The sequence below is a fragment of the Hyperolius riggenbachi genome, chromosome 3 (genome assembly GCF_040937935.1).
Source record: "Hyperolius riggenbachi isolate aHypRig1 chromosome 3, aHypRig1.pri, whole genome shotgun sequence".
Classification (NCBI taxonomy): domain Eukaryota; kingdom Metazoa; phylum Chordata; class Amphibia; order Anura; family Hyperoliidae; genus Hyperolius; species Hyperolius riggenbachi.
The window spans coordinates 258,686,046-258,712,780 of NC_090648.1; the positions used below are offsets into that span (position 1 = coordinate 258,686,046).

At 40.6% G+C, this 26,735-nt stretch overlaps 1 protein-coding gene across 3 annotated transcripts in view; it reads right to left on the minus strand.

Moving 5' to 3' along the window:
- PHTF2 (putative homeodomain transcription factor 2) overlaps positions 1-26,735 on the minus strand; it is a 174,350-nt gene that overhangs the window by 42,393 nt on the left and 105,222 nt on the right. For 2 of the 3 annotated variants that reach the window (XM_068276207.1, XM_068276206.1), the window contains exons 6-10: positions 23,484-23,649; positions 12,069-12,233; positions 9,651-9,867; positions 7,053-7,208; positions 2,772-2,990 (exon numbers count right to left, since the gene is read on the minus strand). In XM_068276207.1, the coding sequence (XP_068132308.1) occupies positions 2,772-2,990; positions 7,053-7,208; positions 9,651-9,867; positions 12,069-12,233; positions 23,484-23,649 (923 nt within the window). The remainder of the gene's footprint in view (positions 1-2,771; positions 2,991-7,052; positions 7,209-9,650; positions 9,868-12,068; positions 12,234-23,483; positions 23,650-26,735) is intronic. The other variant, XM_068276208.1, reaches the window with a different exon arrangement.

Consider the following 26,735-nt stretch of genomic DNA (forward strand, 5'->3'; position numbering starts at 1 on the left):
CGTTCTGGACCCCTGTCCTTTGTCGGAGAAGGACAGGGGTCCGGAACATGTGAGATTGGCGTGGCATCTGGGCTTCAGGGTGCGGGTCTTCTCTTCCCTCGTGGGTGCACAAACTGACATTGCAGCATACATCATTTGCTTTATATTATCGGGCAGTTTTGCCCAGACAGGTTAGCTGCCTTGCTTGCTATCTATTTGTGTACATTTGTGCTCTTACTGTGCCCCATCCACCCAAACAGGGATTAGATATACATAGATACAGGATTATATGAGCATTGCATATTATTGGCTATTGCCTCCGCACTCATGTTAGACACTTATGCTGCCCTTTGTTTTTAATGGTGTTTTATTGTGGAATCCTTAAATAAAGAATATTACTCTGTATATGGAGCTGGATGTTTCGTTATTTTGTTGTGTCATGGACGCTTTTCTTTTTGTACTGCATATAGCAATGACAGCACTTTACAGAGTACATAGTCATGTCACTGACTGCCCAAGCAGGGTTGCCAACCTAATTTCTGATTTTTCACAGACAAAAGCCACAAAAAATCTGGGCACACCAAATTTTGCATGGACGGGGGCAGAGTCAGCAGCGCACATTCTGATTTCATGGGTGAAATTTAATTGTGGGTGTGGGCACACCTTTTACATTTTTAGGCTACAGTGGCAAACACTTAAAATACATCAGGGGACTAAATTCATAATTCCAAATGTTTTTACACAATTATCTAAACTGTTAAAGCAGCAAAACGCGTTACAGTGAAGCATACTTTCAAATGACTGTGTGCGACACAATGACCGTAGATCGTGCGGAGCTGTTTCCCGGTCCACTCTTTTCATGCTGTTAGGGAATGCATCGCTCCCATCACCTCACCTAATTTTCTTTCCTATATTCATTTTACAATATAATCAGCACTGCTAAACACTTCACAACTAGAAGGCATTCAAAGAGAACCTGAGAATCGCTGTGCCTAACTTTATACTTACCTGGGGCTTCCTCTCACCTCATGAGTACCATGGGCTCCCTCACCGTCCTCCCCAGCCACTCTGTTGTCCCAGGATCGCCTCTGGGACTGCGAAGTAGGTACTACGCAGACGCACAGACACCACAACTGGCCTCAACTGAAGAAGATACCTGAGGCGACATGGGAGCCCACAGTCCTCATGGGGCTGGATAATGCCCCAGGTCAGCATAAATAGGGCACCATGTACCGTCTAAGGTGCACTTAATTAATATGGATCATCAGTGGAAATCCATCTTAGTTCATACAATCCTGTGGAATCTAACTAACATTATGCAGAAGGAGACAGGATACCAGGGAGACACTCCACTTTCAGTAAGAATGGGCTGATGGGGGTGGGTGAAAGAAACGGAGCAGATTGCTGATCCTATCAGTGCAAGTCTGCAGGAGAGAAAACAGTTACCTGACAGCTCCTGCATTCCCAGACCTAGTTCTGAGTAAAGGAGTGTGTGCATGGAGCAGGGGTGACAGCCAGGACTGCCCGGAGTGTGCCGAGACTGGAGGGACAGAAATAGGGAGTCAGGGGGAGAGGTGACAGCTTACATATTACAGAGGAGCTGCACATCCCGGTGGAGGAATCATAGAAGCAGTAGAAACATGCTGACCTGTATTTCAAATACCGCGCAGTTCAGCCGAGCTCGAGTCTCATATCTGCTCTGTGTACTCACTACAGTACTCAGGGGGCCGGACTCATTTCAACATCCAACACAGAGCCTCCTATGCAGGAAGCAGGGGGGACGTCCCACAGCTTAAAGCTGCAGCAACAGTGGCAATACTTATACTGACAGCAGAATAAAAAAACGGGCAATATGGACAGCAAGCTTTTGACTTGTCCATATACGGAGAGGCTCCCTCCCCATCACGGCGCCCTCCCTCCCTCATGCGCTCAGGGCAGCAGCCCGGCCCGCACGCCGCTAGAAACGGCTGTGGTGGGTGGAAACCGGAAAGCCCAGAGGAAACGCACACATGCCACAGGGAACATATATGCAGATAGTGTCCTTGCCCATATTCGAACAGGGGACTCAGCACTACAATCCAGAGTGTCATCTAACCACCAACATGCTGCTCTGGGAACATGGGAAGTGTCTGCATCCCAGGTGTAGAGAAGCCGTTTACAGGTGTTACAGAAAGTTATTTGCAATGCAAGTTACTGGAGTCTGAGCTGTACCGGATAGAATTGTTAGGGACCTGGGATGCTAATGGCAGAACCTTTATATGCTATGTTAGTTAATAGGTTTTCTTTTTGAACTTTTTTCTCTAAAAAATAAAAAAATTATATATTATGCTCTACTCTTGTGGTCATTCAACATAATGCACATAATGTATCCTGTGACTATTTTAATTAATGCAATTATGAAGGTTTAGTGTACAGTGAAGGTTTAGTGTACAGTATAGGTTTGCTTCTGCGATAGTGCCATAAGCACCATGCCTCTCCCCTCATCCTTTATGCTGCATCCCCATACTGGGGGATGCCTCATTACCTATACTGGGGGGGCATTTATACTGGGGGACACTTCATTACCTTTACTGGGTGAACACCTCTCACCACCTAAACTAGGGGGCTACTTATACTGAGAAACATCTCTCACTGCCTATACTGGGGGGCCCCTGTCCCTACCTATACTTGGGGGTGACACCTCTCAATACCTATACTGAGAGAACTTTTTAAGTGTTTTTCATAGGCACTATGTAACCCAGACAGACTTCTGATGAACACAATATCAAGAAAATCTAAGTAGAGGAGAAAACCTGGTGGAAAGGATCATCTCTGAATTCCCTCTTCATGCACAGGTTGCCATGATTAGTGTCAGCATCTGTCTCACTGCTGCAGGATGAGCGACATTCTGCACAGTGCAATAGATCTTCCCAGAGAATATCTTCTGTCTCTGACTCTGGCCTGGTGCTTTCTGAATCCTGTCGAGAGCTTGAGCAGCGGGAACTACAGCTGGTTCCAGATTTCTGCATGTCCTGGAAAAATGTGAAGAGCACATATAAAAAAATAAAAGTCCAAAACCGGCAGTGGTAACATTTTCAGTTTCTATCAGTTGCATTTAAATAAAATGACTAATTGCTCTGTTGGCGGAAGCCCTTTGTCCCCATCATCATGAATATCAGTCTCTTGCATGTAGCTAAGACTTCATGCTGACTGTAGCAGAAGTGACCGGACAGCTACAGGTTGCAAAGGAGAATCAGAGAAGGTCTACATTGGCAATAAGTATTTTCATTTTTAGATCTACAAAACATTTCTATGCATACATTTAAAATATTCTATCAAATTGCGCATAAAAAATGTGTGCTTTAAAAGCAAACCTGAAGTGAAAATAACCTTATGTGATAATGAATTGAATGTGTAGTATAGCTAAGAAATAGAACATTATTAGCAAAGAAAGGAGTATATGGTTTTCCAGTACAGGAAGAGTTAAAAAAAAAAACAAAAAAAACTTTGGTTATTTATGCAAAAGAGCTTCTCTAAGCTATTTGGCCCACTGGGTCGAATACAGACATATTTTCTGAAGTGTGGGTTTAAAACTGCAACTGTGACCAGAGTCGGTTCTAGACTACTTGCCGCCTGAGGCAAACTTGTCAAGATGCCATCCCCCCATAGATCGTATAATTGCCCCAATATATGTAGAATGGAGGGGGTAGCATGCAGGAAGGGGGGCAGCGAGCACCGCAGTGGGGATGGGACCCCCGGTCTGCACTTCCCCTCCAGCTATTAGCATAGTGTACAATTATCAGGCAGCAGGCGGTGAAACGATGACTCACTTCCTTGACGTTCTAGTGCGGCGTTCCACCGGTCGCCACTTCCTGCAATGCCGTCCACTGTACCAGTGTTCTCCCTAGAAGTTTTTGTCCAGCCGGGTGGCATGAAAAAGTAGCCGGGTGGGTTGAGATGAAAATACAGGACAACTCTGCTTACAGCATAGGAGGAGGTGAGCCGATGACAGCTGGGTGGTCACCAAATCTAGCCGGGTGCAGCACCCGGCTAAAAGAGTCTGGGGAGAACACTGTGTACAGTACAGTGGGTTGCAGGAAGTGACGAGCGGTGGAACGCATGCTGGAATGCGGAAGGATGCGAGTCATCGCTTCCCTGCCCACTTCGTGATTGTACACTGTGCTAATAGCTGGAGATGGAGTGCAGACCGGGTGACCCAGGGGGGTGGGTGGGTCTGCCCTCCCACCCACCACTGTGCCTGCTGCCCCCCTTCCCGCCTGCTACCCCCTCCAGCTCGGCAGCCATCCCCACCCATGGCCAGGTGGGCGCCCTCCCCCCACTTTTCCCGCCTGAGGAACCCACCTCACGGTTGGTCCAGGGTTGACTGAGACAGTATAATGCAATGTTATATTAAAAAAAAAGCTATATAACTGAAAATAAAAATATGATCTTTGCTAGTAATGTTCTACTCATTATCCATACTACACACAAACACACGCACAATTCATTATATCATACTTTTTTCCGCTTCATGTTTGCTTTAAACACAATAACCAATAGTAATTTGACAAGTTTAGGCTCAGTTCACACTTCAACGCAAAACAAACACTTTTCTCCGGATCTCAGCACAATGCAAAAACGGAGTGTCGAAAGGATCCTATTTATTTTTTTCACTATTAAAGTTTATTGAAAAAAGATGTATGAACAAACAGAAAAGCCTTTAACTAGAGGCATGGAAATACAATGGGACACAAAACACCATATGGAGTGGACAATGCAATATCCGTTCCAAACGGCCGTTTGTGGTCTGGCTCGATGTAAACCAAGCCTTAGAAAGCCGCATGCTGGTTTTGTTAAGACAGATGCATACAGGTCACTGGAGCACTTATGAGTCACCCATACCAGGGAATTTATGGATGCAGTAAATAGTTCTCTAACTACAGTAGCAAAGTAAAGACTAATTTCTGTTCACATACTTCACCACTCAGATGAGGACGTGAAGGTCCAAAAAACAAAAACAAACTAATTTCTTTGCAATATTTCATAATTTTAATGATTAACACAATAAACAAAACAATTAAAAAACAACAACTATTAGTTATTTTTAGAAGTCAAAATCTAAAATGAGCAGCATGGAAGCCGTCCTATTACCAATAATGAATTCAAAACTCCGGATTGATGGTGCTTGTTTGCACACAAAACTGGTTCCTCCACTGTATGGCGACAATGGGGAATACAGTATTGTATCCAACAAACATTCAGGTGCTCAGCCTCACAAGCATTAAATGTATTTATTGACATTTATAGATTTATGACTAGACTTACCACCAGTGCTAATGAATTGACAGAAATTAACACCCAATGGTTACGTTTTTTTTAAGGCAGATATTTCATTTAATTCAGTATTGAATTACTTTGCTTCAGCAATTAATGCCAAATAGCACAAACCTTATGATGACAACCCTTTCCACTGACCCAATTTTATGGACCTGAGTAAATAAAACAAAATGCATCTAAAGCTAGGGTTTGCCAGTTGTGTATCTAATAATGTCACAGCATTTCAAAAAAAAAAAAAAAAAAAAAAAAAAAAACCTAACCCAGTCAAGAAGTCAGTAAAAGTACACATTTATACGTAAAAAGATATTCTAGTTACAGTACAGAGATGTCTTTACTAAGTGATCATAAAGTAAATAGAGCAGAACCTCCAAGCATGATAGCATTTATCCCGGGTGGTGGCCACTTATCTCTATACAATACAACAACATTTGTAAAGTGCTTTTCTCCCAAAGGATGTATGGAGCACAGGTGTTTACAGGCTGCATACGAATCTAGAGTTTAGAGATAGCGCCGAGGACAGGCTTTATGTTTTAGGTTGTGACCTGACTCCCTGATGCCCAATCTGGATGACAAACATCTCTCATTTAGATAGTGGGATAGATATGATGTTACGCTTAGCTGTTGGTATCATCATTCCCCTTTGTTTCTACCCATTTGTGATTTTATCCTTTGTGACTCTTTCCATCAGGATTTTCCTATGATAAATATTAGAATTATTAAGGGCATCTTGGAAGTTCCATTATTATTTTGTTAGTTTTAGTAGGCTGAATTAACAGCCAGCCTATATTTGAATGCAATTCTAAAATGGTCTTCACAAAGCCTAATGGAATTCCAAGCATTGGCCCTCTGCTCCTATCGTAAAGCCATGCAATGGACTCCCAATTCCTGTCACATTCTCCTTGTTAAGTAAACTCCTTGTAAATCCAGGTGAAAAGGTTTCACTGAGATCAAAGCTGTGTGTGGATTTCAGCCCAAAAGCATTTACTAAATGTTTAATTATAACTCGGGATGGACCTCACCTCTGAAAGATTTACAGGGAGTAAATATAGTAACTAAACATATGATGAATGCATCCTAGCATAAGAATGCTATGCCAATGAAAAGCTCTAAAGCATCTTGTGACACAAGTAAGTCCATATACATAAAACAGTGTGGGGAAAATTATGATGTAAAGCAAGATACTTTTTAAGAATAGGGAATACAGAGAAGACACACATGAGTGTATGGGGTGACCACTCTCTGCTTTCTTTTGTATGATACCCTTGTTCATTCTCCTATTACCAGTTCATAGCAAAACTACCATAAGGCAAAGTTACTCATCTGGAACTAAGAGTAACACGGAGCTCTCATACCTCTGCAGAGTCTTTAACAGAGGTAGACATGGAACAGGAATAAGTAAACCACAAGGGAACTCCCAAAAGAAACCACAACTTCACCTACTGTTAATATCCTTCTCTTGGGCGTATACCTTTCTCACTATACTGTATACTTTTATAGTTCTTTGTTACAAATATTTTTTTCATACATAAGCATTATGGTTTATTGCATTCACTATGTTATGAAAACTTTATCAAAGGCTATTGAAGCATAAAACGAAAACACACAGAATCCATTCAAGCTTAATTATAGAGATTTGAATAATTAACACTTTAACAGCCTTCACAAGGCCATACCAAAAACTGCTTTAATTTCAGAATAAAATTCTAATACTAAGGACTCCTCGAAATGTTTCTTACTTTATTGGGATAGGGCCATACCTCAGTTGTATAGTGCTTTTTGTAATGAGACTTCCTGTTCCTGAGAATGCTGTCAGCAGTAGCTCGATCAATGTTCCGTCGTCCTGTGTACATTGTGTTCGGATCATCTTCGCTAGAAACTTCATCAGAAACATTAGCCAATGACCTTTGTGTGTCCTGAACAAGATTTGAAATTGGAAAAAAAATTTTTTACTCTGGCACAGATATAAAATTAGTGTGATTTATTAGACCCACAGACATAAAAATGTTAATCTTTGCCCATGTTTGCTAATTTTGCTACTTCCTTCTTCTTTGTATTCGAAAATATCCAAGCTTGATTTATCTGTGCATGCTTGTTAACGTGTCGCATCAAATAACAGAATTTCCCCAAACAACAGAATTTCCCAGTGCGTACGTGTGTCAACATTCTCAACCACTTTCTAATGTCTAAGGGCCCGTTTCCACTACAGCGAATCTGCATGCAGATTCGCATAAGCAATAGAAGTGGATAGGCCTGTTTCCACTTCTCCGGTATTCTGTGCAGTTTGGCCTGCAGAAAATAAATCTGCATGGCAGACCCATCAGAATTTGCACGCCGCACGCGATTTCGTCGGTTATGTAATTAATAGGAAAATTGCAAGCATTTTAGTCTTGCGGTTTTCCATGCTTACCGGCATTGACATGGTTAAAATCGCATAAAGCAAACCGCGAGCAAATCCGTATACAAATGCGAACAAATCCGCAACCGCATTTTCGCAACGGAATTGCAACGCAATAGTAGAAACAAGCCCTAAGGCAGTGTTTCTCAAACCTGTCCTCGTGACTCCCCAATGGTGCATGTTTTGCAGGCAACCTCATCTATGCACATGTGGGATAATTAGTGTCTCAGCTACATGAAATCCATGTAGCTGAGGCACCAATTACCTCACCTGTGCATAAATGAGTTTGCTTGCAAAACATGCACCATTGGGGAGTCACGGGGACAGGTTTGAGAAACAATGGACTAAGGGCATATGGGCAATTTTTTTTTTATTTTACCTTAACCTGGTACATACATACACACTTTACTTTAAATGACTGATTTATCTCTACAGAATACCTAGATAGCTCATGGAAAGAATAAGTGAATAAGCGAGCCTGAAAAGTCCTCTTCCTAAAAAGCAACACTATATATAATTTTGTCTTCTTAAAAAAGAAGGTATTTGCAATAATTAATATTTAAAGGTCGGCTGAAGCAAGAGGTATATGGAGGCTGCCATATTTATTTCTTTTTGAGCAATACCAGTTGCGTGGAAACTTTTCTGATCTATTTGGCTGCAGTAGTGTCTGCATCAAACCAGAAACAAGCATGCAGCTAATCTAGTCAGATTTGACAAGAATGTCAAACAACACCTGATCTGCTGCATGCTTGTTCAGGGCCTATGGTTAATTGCTTAAAAGCAAATAAATATGGCAGTCTTCATACACCCCTGATTTCAGAATAAGAAAATGAGGTTACTCAAGGTGAATCACTCCTTATTATGCAAATTATCTCTTTATGTCCCTAAAAGGCAAGTACACATCCAGAACCACTTGTTAATGATGGGAAGGCTTTTGGTCTCTTAACACCTTATACTTTTCTAGTGGCTTTCGGTCACCATAGGTTATGTGGGTATTCTGTAGTGCTAGTCTAAGCCCTATTCCACAGACCCATATCCATGCCATGCACTGATGAGGACCAGAAAGTCCAAAATAGGCTGTATGTGTGTTGGATTGATGTGGCTCTGTAAAATGTATAAGCTATAGGCTTGCTATACAATAGCGGTCAGGTTTTTACTGCTGTTTTAAGCCATTTAAGTAACTGGGTCATGTACTGCCTGTTAGTAAGCCAACACCTATTCAGTAGGAGACCTTGGGCAAGACTCCCTAACACTGCTACTGCCTATAGAGCGCGTCCTAGTGGCTGCAGCTCTGGCGCTTTGAGTCTTTGAGTCTGCCAGTAGAAAAGCGCGATATAAATGTGCTGTGTTTGTTTGTTTTGTCATTGAGAACAGGAAGTGAACAGAAGCCTCACCATTGTGGATATGGACTACAATGAACACACTTTTTGTTTTAAGCAAAGCAAGTATTAAAAGGTTGTGTGTAGTCGACAAGATCAGAAAATGCAAATAAGTCTCCATAACATTTTTTTTTACCATTCCCCAGTCTGCCTAAAACAAAAAAATGTAAAACCAATAGCATTATTCTTCCAATGTGGAGTCTATACTGTGTTTTGCCCTAATTTTCAGTACTTTCCCCATCCTGCATGTGTGACTAGCTGCACAGAGCAGAAACAATTGTGGCTCATTTTCCACACCTGCTCAAACTGAATGAATAGCAGGAAGCTCAGGCATTCCCAATCTTGAAAAAGTACTGTGGTTAGTGTGGATGAGCTGAGCATTTGAATTCAAGTATACAAGGTAAGCAGTTTTAAATAGTATGTGTAGTTAATCCAAACAACATGCAAATAAGTAAGAGAAAATCAATAAAATTTGTCCTGCCAGTTAGCAGGATAAAGGTAGCGAGTCTGATTTCCCATTGACTTCCAACTCCATTCCCGACCAAACTGATTAATATAAAGGTGACCAGGCTTTGAATTACCATTTTCAGTTTGTTGTATACTGGCTTGGATTGGGTGTGGTGACTCCTGTTCGGTCCTGCTACCCATGGAGCTTCTTCAGAGTGCATTGTTTCACAGTGAGGTTCGTGTACTTGAACACCATCTTCACTGCTTTTACCTGTCAACCTCCCCTCTAATGACACATAACCGTTGTCAGTTTCTGTAGATTTGTCGATGGAATTTTTTGTTTTCTTTGAACTGAAGTGAAAAAGCACATATTAAATGGCATTCTGGGCAGGTGAAGCTTTCTCAGATTGCATATGAAAGGCATGAGGTATCAAATTTGTGAAGATGGATTTGTTTCCTACATAAGACATGAAAAGAACTTCATTGCAAAAATGGAAAAAAAAAAAAACAAACATAATGGAGTGATGTGACCATCATAACCTAGCACAGTGACCATCATAACCTAGCACAGTGACCACAACAATTTAGCATAGAATTATTTGTAATGTAGACAATAAAGTAAGTAGTACTGAAAATTATACAAACTTGTTTAAAGAGGAGCTCTTGCTGAACAAACAAAATCAATATGATCACATATTCTATGTTGCGATGACAATGGGAATAAATTACCTTGATTTTATCCCTTCTATTGCCGTGCGGTGGCCAGAAGAGTTATAAAAGGGCACTAGGGAAATTTGAACTTTTGCAGTTCAAGTTTATACTGGAAGCCTGGTTTTCTTTGGGTGTGTGTGTAATATTTAAGCTTTTTTGTCATGATAGTCACATTAAAATTTTTCATAAACATTTAGCAAAACACGGATTAACAATAATAAATGACAAAAAACATGAGCTCAAAAACTCTGATAGTTTATGCATTCCTTGAAGCATGGATATGTACAATGAAACAAACACAGACAAGGTCATTAGAAATTTTAGCTATATTTGCAGCAAGGGTGAAGCAGCAAAGTGGCTCAGCATATTTTATAAAATGTTAAGGAATATGCTCAATGGCCCACAACTGCATAGGACTGGAAATCTTTTGTAGGTGAACTATTACTAATCCATGGTGATAAGTAACGGCAGTGGGAGGCAAGTTAAAGAAAACTAACCAAACTAGTTTGGTTAGAGACAGAGCAGGCATAGTGAAAGTGTAGCCAGAGCTTTACTGGTTGAGCCATTTATGAAAATGGCCAAGATGAACATCATGCATGGTAATCACATCCAAGACCAAATAATCTCGTATGAAAGGTACAACAGCTAAAGGCCCTTTTACACTAAAATCTCAATTAGCAATGCAAACGTACAGTGATCACGATATTCACTATTTACATCAAGCAAGTTAGGTGATTTTTAAAGGGGTTTCAAAGTGAGTTAAATAAGGGGAAAAATGCAGCATGCGATGTGTTTGCGATTTGCCAAAAATCAAGGCACACTGGTGCTCTTACAATTTGCCGATTGCGTGCGATCCGGACATGCAAGCGAAACGTGGCTGGTGTAAAAGGGCCCTAAAACTGAGTCTCTGTCATCAAGTTGCAATTGACATTTATTACCCCGTCTATTTTTAGAGCAGCAACCACTATTTTTCATCCACAAGGCTGAGTGGGGACAGTATTTCCCTACATGCCCTCATGAGTGGTTGCATCCCTTGCAACCCACCTTTGTGACTATAACATTCTGTTAATTTCTAAAATCTCAGTCCTTACGATTTTACACGAGATTGGGCTCCCAGTGTCTCGGTGTGGTTTTTTTTATCTCCTCTACGGATTTATTGGTAGACTGTGTGGCAACTCTCACTTTCCATCTAAATGCCACAATACACTGAGCATGTATGTTCAAAATACAGATGTAAAGATTTGTGAGGACTTAACTGGTTACTGAAGTAAAAAAATGAATACACAAACATCAGTATTTTTGAGCAATTGCAATCACAGAAAATGCACAAACAAGCTGCACAAAAGGACAGACACACAGGTAACATTCAAGAGACACACAATATCCCTTCACCTGGCAAGGTGATTTCCCTACTTGCAGAAATTGGATCTAAACCTGCTGTCTATAAACTATGCATGAGATACTGCACAAAGTGCACTGCCATTTCTGAGACTCTTAATTTTTAAACAGGTGCAATTTCAAGATCAAATGCCTAAACAATCCAACTAATGTCTTCAGTTCTTACTTAAATTAGGCCTTCTTAACAAATGTCACATTTATTCTTTGTGCACATTAGTAACTTCAATTTGACAAAGGTTACCGTTTTATACTGAAGACAAATGTTTCAAGTGAAACATAAGAACAGCCAATTTCAAAATACATTTAGTATCCAGCTTACTTAATGACAAACGAATCCTGTAGGATTGACAAGTCTGTGCAGAACCTATAGTGTTTTTTTGTGGATTTCCAGAGAAGGGATACTGTCTCTCTTCAAGAACACATAGCTTAGAATAAATACAAACCCCGATAAAAAGAAAGTAGCATGCCAGATATCTCTGAAGACTGCGCCAATACTGTAAGAGGTGCTTGTACCGTAGTTCTGCAAAGTTCCCTCCTGTGTATTATCTGTGGTACTAGAGCCATCGCCTTCCCTATGTACTTCCAAATGAGCTGCTTTTCTTAATTTCCTTCAGTAGAAGAGATCAAAAAGTCGGAGGACCTTCATCATTGACTTGCATTGCAGCAGTGAAACAAAGGTTTATGGGCATGAAAAAAAAGTCTAATGCTAGGAACACACAATACAATTTTGTGTTAGATAGATGGTTCAATAGATAGGAAATTCAGAATCAGAATCAGAAAATAAATTGATTCTGATTCTGATTCTGAATTTCCGTCATGTCCAATCTTTTTTTCGATCGATTTTCTGGTCGATTTCTCATTGAAGTGAATGGAAATTGATATGATAGGAGAATCTAGCGAGATATCAAGCGGAAAAATGAACCAAACATCGATCGAACGGAAAATCGACCGAAAACACACATTGTGTGTTCCTAGCATAACATTCTTCTGGTGGCCATTGTTTGACTAACTTTATCAGGTTCAAAGTGTTAAATAAAACCTATTTAACATACAAAACCACTAGTAGGCAACATAGATATATTCACATCTGGCCTTTTGCTACCTACACATGTAACGTTTCAGTTTAAAATGATGATTGAATCAAATTCTTCTCTAAACTTCCAAGCTGCTCGGTTTAAGGATTGATGGCTGATACAAAATTGCAAAGACCGAGGGGAGGGGGAGAGAAGGGCTTGTTGTAAATGTCACTTTACACACACTGCAAACATTTATCCATACAAAGAAATGTGATGATAAGATCCATTATGTAACTTGACTTATTTGCTCATTGTATTAATGCAAGTTTGCAGTAGTAGTGAGCTTCCCATTTTTTTTTTATCATTGTTGAGTTTGAACAGCATGATACAAACCATGCCAAGTATTCACATGGCTGTAACAGAATACAAAAATGATCCTGTTATCGTGCATGAGTCACAGAAGTCACCTGGAGAATGAGGTTAGAGCTCTTAGGTAGAATTCAAAGACGGTTTATATAATTAATTGTTTAACGACTATGTGGCATTTTCTTGACATTTAGTAAGTGATCGAGATTCTGAACAATTATGAATGGTGCCCAGAAAGCATTAAAATTGATGACTGTAAAACAAGCATAAAGACTACATTAACTCATCCTCTAAGAACTGGGATAGGTAGCAAAGCGGGGAGATATAGCAAATTGTTCATGAAAATAGAAACAGATGGCAAGGGAATATAAATTCATGCATGGTGAGAATATCTGTGCAGTGAACTGGCAACCAACCATGTGATTCTGGGAGATTCCCAACCTCCTCAGAAATATTCCAGCATGCTGAAAGAATTGTTAAACTGAGGCTGTAAACTATTGTTCCAATGAAAAACTTGACAATGTCTGCATCTAAAGGCTACCCTAAAGGAAGCCTAAGTGGAGATAATTAAATAGATTGCCAATGCCATCTTTTACAATATGCTACTTGCTTGGCTGTTATACTGATCTTTTGGCTATGGAACCTGCTGAGTCACTCATCTGCAATAAACATGCCGACTCCAAAGTCAGAATAATTTTTGTACTGGTTTTGGGCCAGTGATTCATAATGTATTAAAGTGAGCCCGAGGTGAGAGTGATATGGAGGCTGCCATATTTATTTTAAAGAGTCACTGAAGAAAAAAAATAAAATAAAAAAAATGATATAATGAATTGGTTATGTAGTACGGATAATTACTAGAGCATTAGTAGCAAAGAAAATATTCTCATATTTTTATTTTCAGTTATATAGTGTTTTTTTTATAACATTGCATCATTCTCAAATATTTGAAGTTTACACACTACTCCGCATTCTAAATGATTTTACAGAGCAGGCCAGTGAACTATTGACCCCTTGTCTGCAGAGAAAAAGAAAATACAACTGACAGTTGAGATAACAAGCTTCAGAAGGCAGAGCTCTCTGCGACTTTGAAAGTTGTGGAGCTCAATGGCTCTTTTGCATAGATAACTGTAGTTTCTTAACTCTTCCTGTACTGGAAACAATATTAGACGTGTGTCTCTGCTCCTAATGTTTTACTTCTTTGCTGTACTACACACATATAATTATTGTCATTTTTTTTTCACTTCAGTGTCTCTTTAACCACTTAATGACATGCTGACTTATAAAAACGTCCTGCAAGAGCCTCTTAATGGCTCCAGGACGTTTTTATAAGTCAGACAGTGCTGCTGCCGCTTTGCGCGTGCGCATTCCCGCTGGTGCACGTGCGCACTCCCGCGCATGCATCCCTGTGCATGTGAAAATAGTGCAAAAAAAAAAAAAAAACACCAAAAAAATTACACCTTTATTTCCAAATGATATCTTGTCACCATACTTTGTACTAGGGACATAATTAAAATGTTGTGATAACCAGGACAAATAGGCAGATAAAATGTGTGGGTTTTATGTACAGTAGCAGTGTTTATATTAAAACAATAGGGTATGAAATTTAAGAAATAGTGTATTTTTCATTTTTTCCTTGTATTTCCCTTTAACCACTTCGTCACTGAGGGGTTTTACCCCCTGACCACCAGAGCAATTTTCACCTTTCAGCGCTCCTTCCATTCATTCGTCTATAACTTTATTATTACTTATCGCAATGAAATGAACTATATCTTGTTTTTTTCGCCACCAATTAGGCTTTCTTTAGGTGGGACATTATGCCAAGAATTATTTTTTTCTAAATGTGTTTTAATGGGAAAATAGGAAAAATGTGGGGAAAAAAATAATTATTTTTCAGTTTTCGGCCATTATAGTTTTTAAATAATGCATGCTACTGTAATTAAAACCCATGAAACGTATTTGCCCTTTTGTCCCGGTTATAAAACCATTTAAATTATGTCCCTATCACAATGTTTGGCGCCAATATTTTATTTGGAAATAAAGGTGCATTTTTTTCAGTTTTGCGCCCATCCCTAATTACAAGCCCATAGTTTATAAAGTAACAGTGTTATACCCTCTTGACATAAATATTTAAAAAGTTCAGTCCCTAAGGTAACTATTTATGTATTTTTTTTAATTGTAAATTTTTTAATTTTTTTTTAATTACAAAAAAAAAAAAAAAATGGGGAGTGTGGGAGGTAATGAGTTAATTTTATGTGTAAAAGTCATTTATTTGTATGTGAAAAATGTGTAGGGTGTAGTTTACTATTTGGCCACAAGATGGCCACAGTAACTTTTTGATTTAATGCGACCTCCAAGCTTCCTTCCGGAAGCTTGGAGGAAGAATAAGGAGGCTGGACACGTGAGTTTTTTCTCACAATGATCGCGCTGCCCATAGGAGAGCAGCTGATCATTGCGGGGCTTAGATCAACGAACGGGAATGGATTTTCCCGTTCATTGATCTCTGGGCGAGCGGGCGGCGGCGGTTTTACTAGCGGCGGGCGGCGTGTTTACGAGCGGGAGCGCGGGCAGCGTCGGGAACGCGGAAAGTACGTGTTTCTCCGTCCCTGGTTTTTAAAGGATGGAAAAAGGGGCGGAGAAATACGTACGCGCGGGGGTAAAGTGGTTAAAATGCATAGAAAATGAAGTAATTACTGAAAACAAATATCAACCCCAAAAAGTCCAATTGGTGGTGAAAAAAATAAGATATAGATCATTTTATTGTGATTAGTAGTGATTAAGCTATTGGCAAATGAAAGGGATGAGCACTGAAAGGTGAAAATCGCTCGTCCGTTAAGGTAAAAACCGCCTTGGGGTGAAGTGGTTAAGCAATACCAGTTGCCTGGCTGTCCTGCTGATTCTCTGCCTCGAATACTTTCAGCCATAGACCCTAAACAAGCATACACAGATCAGGTGTTTCTGACAATTTAGTTAGAACTGACTGATTTGCTGCATGCTTGATTCTGGTGTAATTCAGCCACTACTGCAGCCACATATGAGTAGAGATGTCAGGCAACTAGCATTGTTTAAAAGGAAATACATATGGCAGCCACTATAGGACTCTCACCTCCGGTTCTTTTTAAAAGTCAAGAGGATCAGCAGAAGTGAAATAGCATTTTTTAAGCAGCACGCCACCAGCAGTAGCCACCATTCTTATCCGAAAACCAATTTTCTTAGGCAAAAATGCAAACCTTTATTTTATTGCGGTGGTTATAGACACCACCTTTAGAGACCAGGTTTTGAACCTTTCCTATTCAGGAATATTTCCTTGAACAAGACTCGCTAAGGTACCCAGGAGGTCTTCTGAGTGTGCCCTTAGGAAAAAAAGAACTACAAAAGCACCTGCTAGACCTACCGGTAGCGGTGTTTCTGTCCTGAAGCTGGGACACGTCCTTAGGAGTTTGGGCACGCCCAGACACCTGTTGAAACACACAGAAAAAAAGGATTAAAAGCTCCCGCCCTCCCTCTAACCTCAGTGCATAAAAAAGTAAACGACCGGAACACCAGGAAAGAAGAGAGGAGCGAAGCACCTCCTAGTGACCCCTAAACAACTGGCCCCAAGGAAAGTGCGAAGAAAAAAGGGTAGGGTAGCGGACAGTGTCCCAGCTTCAGGACAGAAACACCGCTACCGGTAGGTCTAGCAGGTGCTTTCTCCATCCCTCAGCTGGGACACGTCCTTAGGAGTGATACAAAAGTAATTAACCCACCTAGGGAGGGACTACAGCTTGGAGCACTTTCCTGCCAAACGACAAATCCTGTTGCGACAGTACATCCACTCTATAGTGTTTGACGAAGGTGGAAGGACTTGCCCAGGTCGCCGCCTGACATATCTGCTGAACCGTAGCCCCCGCTCTTTCAGCCCAAGACGTGGAAATGGAACAGGTTGAATGTGCATTAATATTGTCTGGTGGAGTGGAGTCTGAAATCTTGTAGGCTAATGAAATAACCTCACATAACCATTTAGCCATGGTTTGTCTCGAAGCATGCCGTCCCTTATTTTTTGATCCGTACAAAATAAATAAATGAGAGGTTTTCCTAAACTCTCTAGTTCTTGTCAAATAAGCTAATATAGCTCTCCTGACATCCAGACAATGAAATTCAGACTCCCTGGCACAAGAAGGCTTATCACAAAATGAAGGAAGCACAATATTTTGTGACCTGTGGAATTCCGAAGAGACTTTCGGTAAATAATTAGGATCTAAACGTAGGACAACCTTGTCCGGAAAAATAGTCAAAAAAGGATCCTTAATGGATAAAGCTTGAAGATCACCTAGTCTTCTAGCTGACGTAATTGCAACTAAAAAAAATCACTTTCAGCGTCAAAAATTTTAGCTCGATTTCATCGATGGGTTCAAATGGAGGTCTGGTCAAAATATTGAGAACTAAAGAAAGATCCCATTGCGGTACTATTTTTTGCTTGATAGGCGTGGATTTCTGAATAGCCCGAAAAAAATCTTTGATTAGCCTTTCTTGTGCCAAGGGTCTATCTAGCAAAATAGACAATGCCGAACACTGTACCCTCAGCGTACTTAGAGATAAATTCATCTCCAGCCCACTCTGAAAAAAATCCAGAATAGTCCCAATCTCGGTCTGTACCCTATTATGAGAAACACACCAAGACCCAAAAACTTTCCATACTTTCCTATATATTTTGTGAGTAATGGGTTTTCTACACTTCAGCAGGGTATCTATCACCTTATCTGATACCCCTTTGTTTCTTAGCATTAACCTCTCAGGATCCATGCTGCCAGCTTGAACAACTCTGGCTTGGGGTGCACTAAAGGACCCTGTCGCAGAAGATCTGACCTCAGAGGAAGTGGTAACGGCGACTGACCTGACAGACTCAAGAGAGTGGCAAACCACCCCCTCTTGGGCCAAAGAGGCGCTATCAGTATTACACAAGCTTTCTCCTTCTGTACTTTGTCTAAAACTCGCGGGATTAGGTTCAGGGGCGGAAATGCGTAACCTAGATTGAATGTCCATGGTACTGAAAGCGCATCCAATCCCAGAGAGCTTGAACTGCTGTGGAGAGAGAAAAATTGAGGAATCTTTGCATTGTTTGGGGGAAGCGAACAGATCTATCTCTGGAATGCCCAATTTTTCTGTTATCCAAAGAAACACTTCTTGATTCAGTTCCCACTCTGCTTGATCGAGCTCGTGGCGGCTCAAATAGTCCGCCTCCACATTCAGCGCTCCTTTTATGTGAATTGCTTCGACTGACAGCAGATTTGTCTCTGCCCAACCGAAAATCTCTGTTGCCAGAAGAGACAGACTCGGGGATCGGGTGCCCCCGTTTGTTGAGATAAGCAAACGCGGAAATGTTGTCGGAAAATACTAGAACGTGTTTGTTCCGAATCAAAACTTGGAAGGCAAAAAACGCCTCCAAAACTGCTCGAAGCTCCCTGAGATTGGATGAACTTCTTGCCAGCCTCTTGGACCAGGTTCCTTGAGGCTGGTGACCTAATACAGTAGCACCCCAACCCCAGGCACTTGCATCCGTGTGGATTCTCACTGGGTCTTCCTGTCTCCACACTCTGCCCTTTACCAGATTGGAGGCATCCAGCCACCAATGGAAACTTTGTTTTACCTGACCCGGGATCTGAACTACCTGTTCTAAGGATTCCTGAGTTTTGTCCCAGATTGTTAACAACCATCTCTGTAGACTTCGACTGTGAAATTGTGCCCACGTGACTGCTGGAAGTGTTGCCGTTATTAACCCCAATACTTTCATTATGTCTCTGATGGACGTTTCCTGAGACAGTAAAAGATCTCTCAACTCTGACTGTAACTTCTCTATCTTCCCTGATGGCAGAAAAATCCTGCCCCTGACAGAATCGATCACATATCCCAAAAATACAATTGTTTGGGTTGGTGCTAGATGAGATTTTGGATAATTGATGATCCACCCCAATTGCGTTAGAGTCTGAATCACCCGATCTCTGTGCTGGATTAGAGTCTCCTGAGTTTTGGCAAAAATTAATAGGTCGTCTAAGTAGGGAATTATTTGTATCCCCTGTAGTCTTAGAAATTTCATGACCTCTGCCAAAACCTTCGTAAAAATCCGGGGAGCGGTTGCAATCCCAAAAGGAAGTGCCTGGAATTGATAATGAAGACACCGGTCCTTCATCTGAACCGCGAATCTTAGATATTTTTGGTGTGACCGGGCAATCGGGACGTGTAAATATGCGTCCTGTAAATCTATTGATACGAAGTATTCCTCTCCCTGAAGAAGAGATTTTACCGACGCTATGTTCTCCATTCTGAACTTCTTGTACGTTAAGTAGGGATTTAGGGATTTCAGATTCAGAATGGATCTGAAATCCCCCGTGTTTTTTGTTACCAAAAACACATGGGAATAAAATCCCTGAAACTCCTCTATTGGAGGACCCGACACAATCACTTTTTTTAAAATTAACTTTGTAATCTCCGAAAAAAGCCCGTTTGCCTTGCTCAAATCCTGAGGAAGGCCGTTCACATAGACCCTGGGGGGAGGGGGAACAAAAAATTGTGGACGGTACCCGTCCTGTATAATTTTCAAAATAAAAGGATCTGGATTTATCCGACACCATTGGGACACGAAATAAAGAAGCCTTCCCCCCACTGGCCGCGAGTCACTTCCTTTCTTTGGGGTTGCTGGGTTTTGCGAGTGCAAAACCCCCTTTCCCTTTGCCTGCTGGAAAGGACCATTTCCTGTGCTGAGTTTGAGATTTGGATTGGTCCTGCCCTGGCCTTTTGAAAATACTTTGTTTCTTAAATTGAAAATTCTTACGCTTAGTAGGGAATTGCTTCCCTTTCTCTGCCGACCTGGAAAGTACATTTTCCAATTCACTTCCAAAGAGTAGATTCCCTTCAAACGGGACTGAACATAATTTGTTTTTGGAAGTTAAATCCCCATCCCATGCTTTGAGCCAGACCGCTCTTCTGGCAGAATTGACAAGAGCCGTAGTACGAGCGGAAATTCTAATAATTTCAACCGCTGCGTCTGCCAAAAAAGCCACCGATCTCAAAACCACCGGGAGTGATTTCACGTAAGTACTTAAGGCTTTACCGGAAATCACGTGTGATACTAAATTTTCCATCCAAATTTTTAAATTTCTGGAAATACAAGTAGCGGCCACACTAGGCAAAAAAGCAAAAGAAGCAGATTCCCATGCTTTTTTTAGAAGCAAATCAATTCTTTTATCAAAAGCATCCTTGAGAACCCCCGCGTCCTCAAAGGAGAGGTCCGCATTTTTTGAGTGCTTGGATAAAGAAGCGTCGATTTTAGGACATTTAACAAATTTATCCATATCTGATTGAGCAAATGGGTATTTCCTTTTTGCCGATTTAGGTATAAATAACCGCCGCTCCGGCTCCTGCCATTGCGATGTAATAATATCCTTAAGGGATTGGTGGAAAGGAAACACTCTCCCAGTTTGCTGAGCCAAACCAGAATAAACTTGATCCTGGACCGAAAGTTCCCTTTGGATTTCCGGAATCTGTTCGGTAGTGTAGACCGCTTTAAGTAAATCGTTAATTTCATCAGTATTAAACAAAAATCTTGCTGGTTTTTTTAACTCTTCATCTGACTCCTCATCAGATTAAAGAGTTTCCCCCTCCTCTAAATCGGACCAAATTTCCCTGTCCTCTAACTCTTCCACTTCTCCCTCTTCCTCTCCCTCCGGAACCCCAAACCTATCACCCGGAGCCAGAGGAGGAATTGTCGGGGGTTCGCCATCAGACAACCCGACAACGTTAGTAGAGGGATTGGAATCAATAGGGACCACTGGTGCAGAGGAAGGACCAGCAACAGGGGTCTCGGCAGAGACCGACAAAATAGAGTCTTTAAATTTCCCCAAAGTGTCAGTCATGTCTTTAACAGAACGCATTACATTTTTAAAAATAGCAGATGATTCTGAAGCAATAACTGCATTGATACAACCCTGACACAGACTTTTAGCATAACTGGAAGATAGCTTAGTCTGACACTGGCAACATTTCCTAGACCTAGCCTTCTCACTAGAACTACCAGATTTAGACTCCACTCTGGCCTAGAGAGAAAACAAGGAAAAAACATACAAAAAACAGGAACCCTTATTAGTATTCACACTGTTATATAAGGTTTTTCCTTATGGGAGATATCACTCCCACTCACCCCACCATCAGTTTGCAGTTTGGTTCCTGATGTGGCTGAGGAAGATGCTGCCGCTGCCCCTGAGGCTGGCGCTGCTGCTGCCCTTGTGGATGGCGCTAGCGCTGCCGCTGCCCCTGTGGCTGGCGTTGCCGAGGCAGCCGACGCGGACATGGTGGACGCACTTGCGGACTCCATCTTCCACCATGCGGGATCCCTGGCGTCCTTTTATCCGCAACCGGAAGTGCAGTAACGCGTCACTTTCGGTGCGACAACTCCTCCTCCCGAGCTCTGCGCCTTTGCCATCAGTTGAAAAGGCCGGCCAGTCTAGCCGCACGGGAGGAAGGAAGCTGGACAGCCCTATTCCACCCGAGGGCGTCCAGTGCAATGGCGGCAGAGGCACCATCTTCCCCCGATGTCCGACAAGCTTCTTCCCGGCCTACACAGGTACCTCTGCCAGTGACAACTCACCCTCTGGTGAGAAAAAGAAAAAAACAAACTGGAGCTACTTTTCCGTGTGCTTCCGGGCGGAAACACAAAAACAACTGAGGTTAGAGGGAGGGCGGGAGCTTTTAATCCTTTTTTTCTGTGTGTTTCAACAGGTGTCTGGGCGTGCCCAAACTCCTAAGGACGTGTCCCAGCTGAGGGATGGAGAAAGTATAAACAATCATTAGTTATTTTCAAATCTTCAGCAGTAACTGCAATGGAAGTTAAAGCTTGCCAAAGGCACAATACTCTGTTCTGTAGATGGTTGGCAGTCAAGTACCCACAACAGGCCTAACACCTGCAGACTAGCTTATAGATGGCACAAATCAAAGACTGCAGAAACAGTTGAATATTTTTCTTGGTTAACCTCCCTGGCGGTATTGACAGATATACACGTCACTACTCTCCTGCACTGTATACTAGACCCTTGCTTGAAACATTTTGACAAGTTACAGGAAAAAAAGGTTATGAAAATTAATTAGTTCCTTTTTGTACAGAAATCCTGGGGAAATTGAGCGTCAGGGAGGTTAAGGACTTGCTGGACTTGTGTAAATTGGGTCTCTCTATTCATCCCTAAAGCAATGCGGTCAAAGATATGCAATGCTAATCCAAGTCTCAGGTAATTAAAAATAAAAGATCTTTTAGGTATCAGGAGTAGTTTAAAAAGGTTATCATGTCTATTGGTTTCTCTGAACTAAAATTTTGCAGATTACAGATTCTGTTTAGCAGCTCCTGAACAAAATCTTTACCTGAAGGGGACAGGGAGAAGGTGGCACACAAACTAAGCAAAGTTAGGAACAACAACCAGGAGGGGACAATTACTTTAGCATAAGGCTATTGTTACATCACAGAAAAAAAAGCTGTTCAACAGCGTACCGGCCAATTTCAAAAAGCGTTCCAACATACTGTATTTATGGATACTTTTTTTTTTTTTTACAAAGTTAAACAGTTTTCTCAAAAGAACAGGTTTGCTTTTTCTTTAATCATCTCTTAGAACATTAAAACCTAAGCAAAGGATGCCAATGAAAATCTAAAGTTGTGAAATGCAGGCTACCTGGTTTTCAGTCTGTGCTAGTTTTATAAATCTCTACATTTTATAGAAATGCTGACTTCTGTAGAGTTAAGCTGGATTAAGGAAGTAAACACAAAAAGAAAAAAAAAATACACTAGAGGGCAGCTTTGACACCATTCATTACTAGTATACTGTATGTGGAGTGTGCATGTTTTTTCTATTGTGTTGTGCTTGTGCACAGTACGTCTCTGAAACTGGAATAGGAATAGCTCACATCATGCACGCAACGTGGTGCAATATGACAGATGTTTTATACACACCTAATTTGTGTTTTGCTAAAAATGCTTGGAGTAATTAGTCACAGGGCAGATACATGAAGCAGCACATGCCGTCCTACACATCCTATGCAGTAAACACTCCCAGTAACGTTAACCACTGCAGTTCATAAATCCAGGGCTAGTGTGGGAAGCAATACATTCTATATTACATGTATATGCATATGAGATATTTAGTAGTAATCCAATGCAATATTTAGAGGAGAATGGTTAGTTTATCAATGCACCCATACAAAAAACACACTTTCAATTTGGCAAAACAGCAAGAGAAAAGTGAATTAGCCTTTTGAATGTCCCATGATGCTACAATTTGGCTTGTTTTGAGATTAGCTCATAAAGAACATGGTTATTAGTGGAAACTAGGCTACTATTGCACCAGGATGTTCTTATATATAGATCATACAAAAGGCCAAAAGGATATTTGACACACTCAGGTGCATTAGAATTATTCAGAAACTTCATGCATGACTGAAATTTGTGTACAAGTAATATGTTACCTCCTCCTTTTTCCACCGATCACTGGAGGTGATTTAACAGTCCTTGTTGATACAATCTGGCAATGTACTGTTCCAAGGAGAAGCATTAGCCATATTGGTCCAAAGACTTCAGTCACGGGTACACAGTGAGGCCCGGGTGAAATGGAGAATAATACTACTGAGGCAACTGCAAGATAACCAGATGTACAGTATATGAAACAATTATACGCATTACTGCTCATTATGCACAGAAAGTGCAGCAAACCAAACAAAGTTTATGCTGATCAGACTACAGTTTTCAGACAAATCGTATTTTGGCAAATTCATTTTTCCCCTTTAAATATCTATAAACAATGAGGAATTATTTGCAAATTTTTACAATTAGGAAAAGCCGAGATCCTCTTAAAGGACACCTGAATTAAGAGGGATATGGAGGCTGACATATTTCTTCCATTTTAAACAATCCACACGACCTAGTTGTCCTGCTGATCCTCTGCCTATGACACTTTTAGCCACAGACCCTGAACAAGTATGCAGATCAGGTGTTTCTGACTGAAGACTGACCGGATTAGCTAAATGCTTGATTCAGGTCAGCAAGATGCCAGGCAACTGGTATTGGTTAAAAGGAAATATATATGGCAGCCACCGTAACCCTTAGTTCAGATGTCTTCATTGCAAAAACGAAGGTAACCTTTGAAAAATGAAAGGTTATTCAGATACAGAGCCTCACATGAACACCACCTTTACCTCACTAGCAAGATGTTTAGGCTTGTAAGCTTGTAAAGGTTCAAGCTTGATAGGCTTCCATGTTTTCAGATTAAAGATTGAGGTGATGACTACCAAAGGAGAGCTGCAGTAATAAGAAGTGAAGCTGTAATCACTTCAGACACCAAGTCCTGTGCAGAGTTCCTAGGTGTGTTGGTTTTTTTGAACAGGACTAGACTATTAGAAATATCCTTTCACTAATTATTATAAGCCCATCTTTAGTAAATCCTTACATGATTTTTTTGTAAAGTAGAATCATACTTTGAAGATAATGCCCTTTACCAAAACCATTAACAGAATGTTTATTTTCTAATAGCCACTGCTAGCCACAGGTATACTTTTTTAAAATTTCTCCTTGTACGATTAGCAGTTTAGAAGATTGTATTTGTATGCTCCTAATGTAAAAGGTCCATGTTAAAGAGACTCTGAAGCGAGTATAAATTAACTTTTTTAACATGCAAAAATGCGGGGTCTTTACCCCCCACATCCCCCCTGCAAAATCCACGACTTTCTTGGTCGTGGATATTGCTGCTCATGGAGGCAGAGCTATGAGTTGCAGCTCTACCTCCATGCGAGTCAATCGCGGCACGGATATCCGCCTCTCCCCCGCCCCTCTCTGTGAAGGCAGATTGAGTGGGGCGGGGAGAGGCGGCGATCATTGGGGATTGACGCGCTGAGAGGCAGAGCTACAGGGCTTAGCTCTGCCTCTTCAGGAATCCCTCCCCCGAGCTTATAGAGGGGATTTGGGGGGTAAAGACCCCTCGTTTTGCTGCAGGATAATGGCATTTTAGCAGGGGGTATACTACTTAACATGACTGCATGTTAAAAAAGTAAATTTAGACTCGCTTCAGAGTCTCTTTAAGGGAATGTCATCATATGAGACATCTGCTAATATTGCAATCTACATACACAAATATTTTTCTCCAAGGTTAACTACAGGGAGCTTTGGGTATTGTATAAAACCCACTGATGCATTTTACAACCCAAAGAGTATATTCCATTTATAACATGGTCTATTTTCTTAACATATCTACAATATATTTGTACATGTGGATTTGAAGTAATGATTGATTTTAGAAGACTAAGTTGAAAGAGAAAGCAACTGGATATAACTGATCATCGTAGTGTGACTGGAACATACAACAAAGCATAACTTTTAACAGAAAGTCAGAAGCGTTTGCTGCAAACCATTTTATCTTAATTTTTTTTCTAGCAAACTGTACCAAACAATATAAGAATATTATACACCTGTGTAACTCATCGAAAGAAAAACCAGAAGTATAAAAAAAGGGAAATAAGATTATGGTAAAAATATGGCCAGCTAAATATACACTACATAAAAACTGTTTGCAAAGCTTTCTATAAAATCTATTTTTGCACTCCAGATCTTTCTATCAATTGCCGCATCTTTCAGCTGTTGAATAGGCATGTTTATTAGTTTTACATACGCTGTTGATCCATCTTAGCCTCTGTCTTCCTCCTCTTCTTTTGCCATCAGTTTTTTCAAGCATCAATATCTTCTTCAAAGAATCCAGTTCTCATTATGTGACCAAAGTATTTGAGTTTTAATAGTAGTATCAACCCTTCAAATGAACACTCCAGCCTTATTTCTTTAAGCATTGACTCGTGAGATCTTCAAGCAGTCCATGGAACTCTCAGTAGCTTTGTATACTCCCACAATTCAAAAGAATCAATTTTTCTATGCATGACCTTATTTATGGTTCAACTTTCACGGTCATATGTTACTACTGGAAATACCATGGCTCTAACTATCATGATCTTTGTTGGTAAAGTGTGATTTTTATATAATTTTGTATCTTCTCCAAAATGTGCCATGGATTTCTGCCAAAGCAACAAGTGTTTATTAATCTCATGGCTGCAGTCACCATCTGCAGAGATCTTCAATGCCAAGAAGAAGAAATCTGTTACAACATCCATCTCTTTACAGATTGTTCATTGGGGCAGATGACATGACTTAAGTTTTCTCAGATTAGACATCAGAGTGATATCATTGACATACAGATGAAACTTGAAAAATTAGGATTTCATGCATAAGTCCATTTATTTTAGTTATTCAACTTATAAGGTGAAACTAATATATTAAATAGGAACCCTTTGCAGGTGTTTTGGATTAATGAGCCAATTTGAGTCTGACACTTTGAGCCTAGAATGTTGAACATTTTCACAATATTCTTATGGTCTGAGATTTAGACTTTGGGGTTTTCATAAGCTGTAAGCCATAATCATCAAAATTATAACAAATACAGGCTTTAAATAGCTCTCTATGTTATGAGTCTAATTTATATATTAGTTTCACGTTTTAGGTTAATTACTGAAATAAATGTTTTTCTTTTGCACGATATTCTAATTTTTCGAGTTTCACCTGTATCTCAGATTGTTAATATTCCTGCCAGCTATTTTAATTCCAGTACCAGCTTTAAAAAGCACACATTCAGCATATACGTTAAATAAATAAATAAAATGCTTTTCAGTATGCAATAAAGGCTG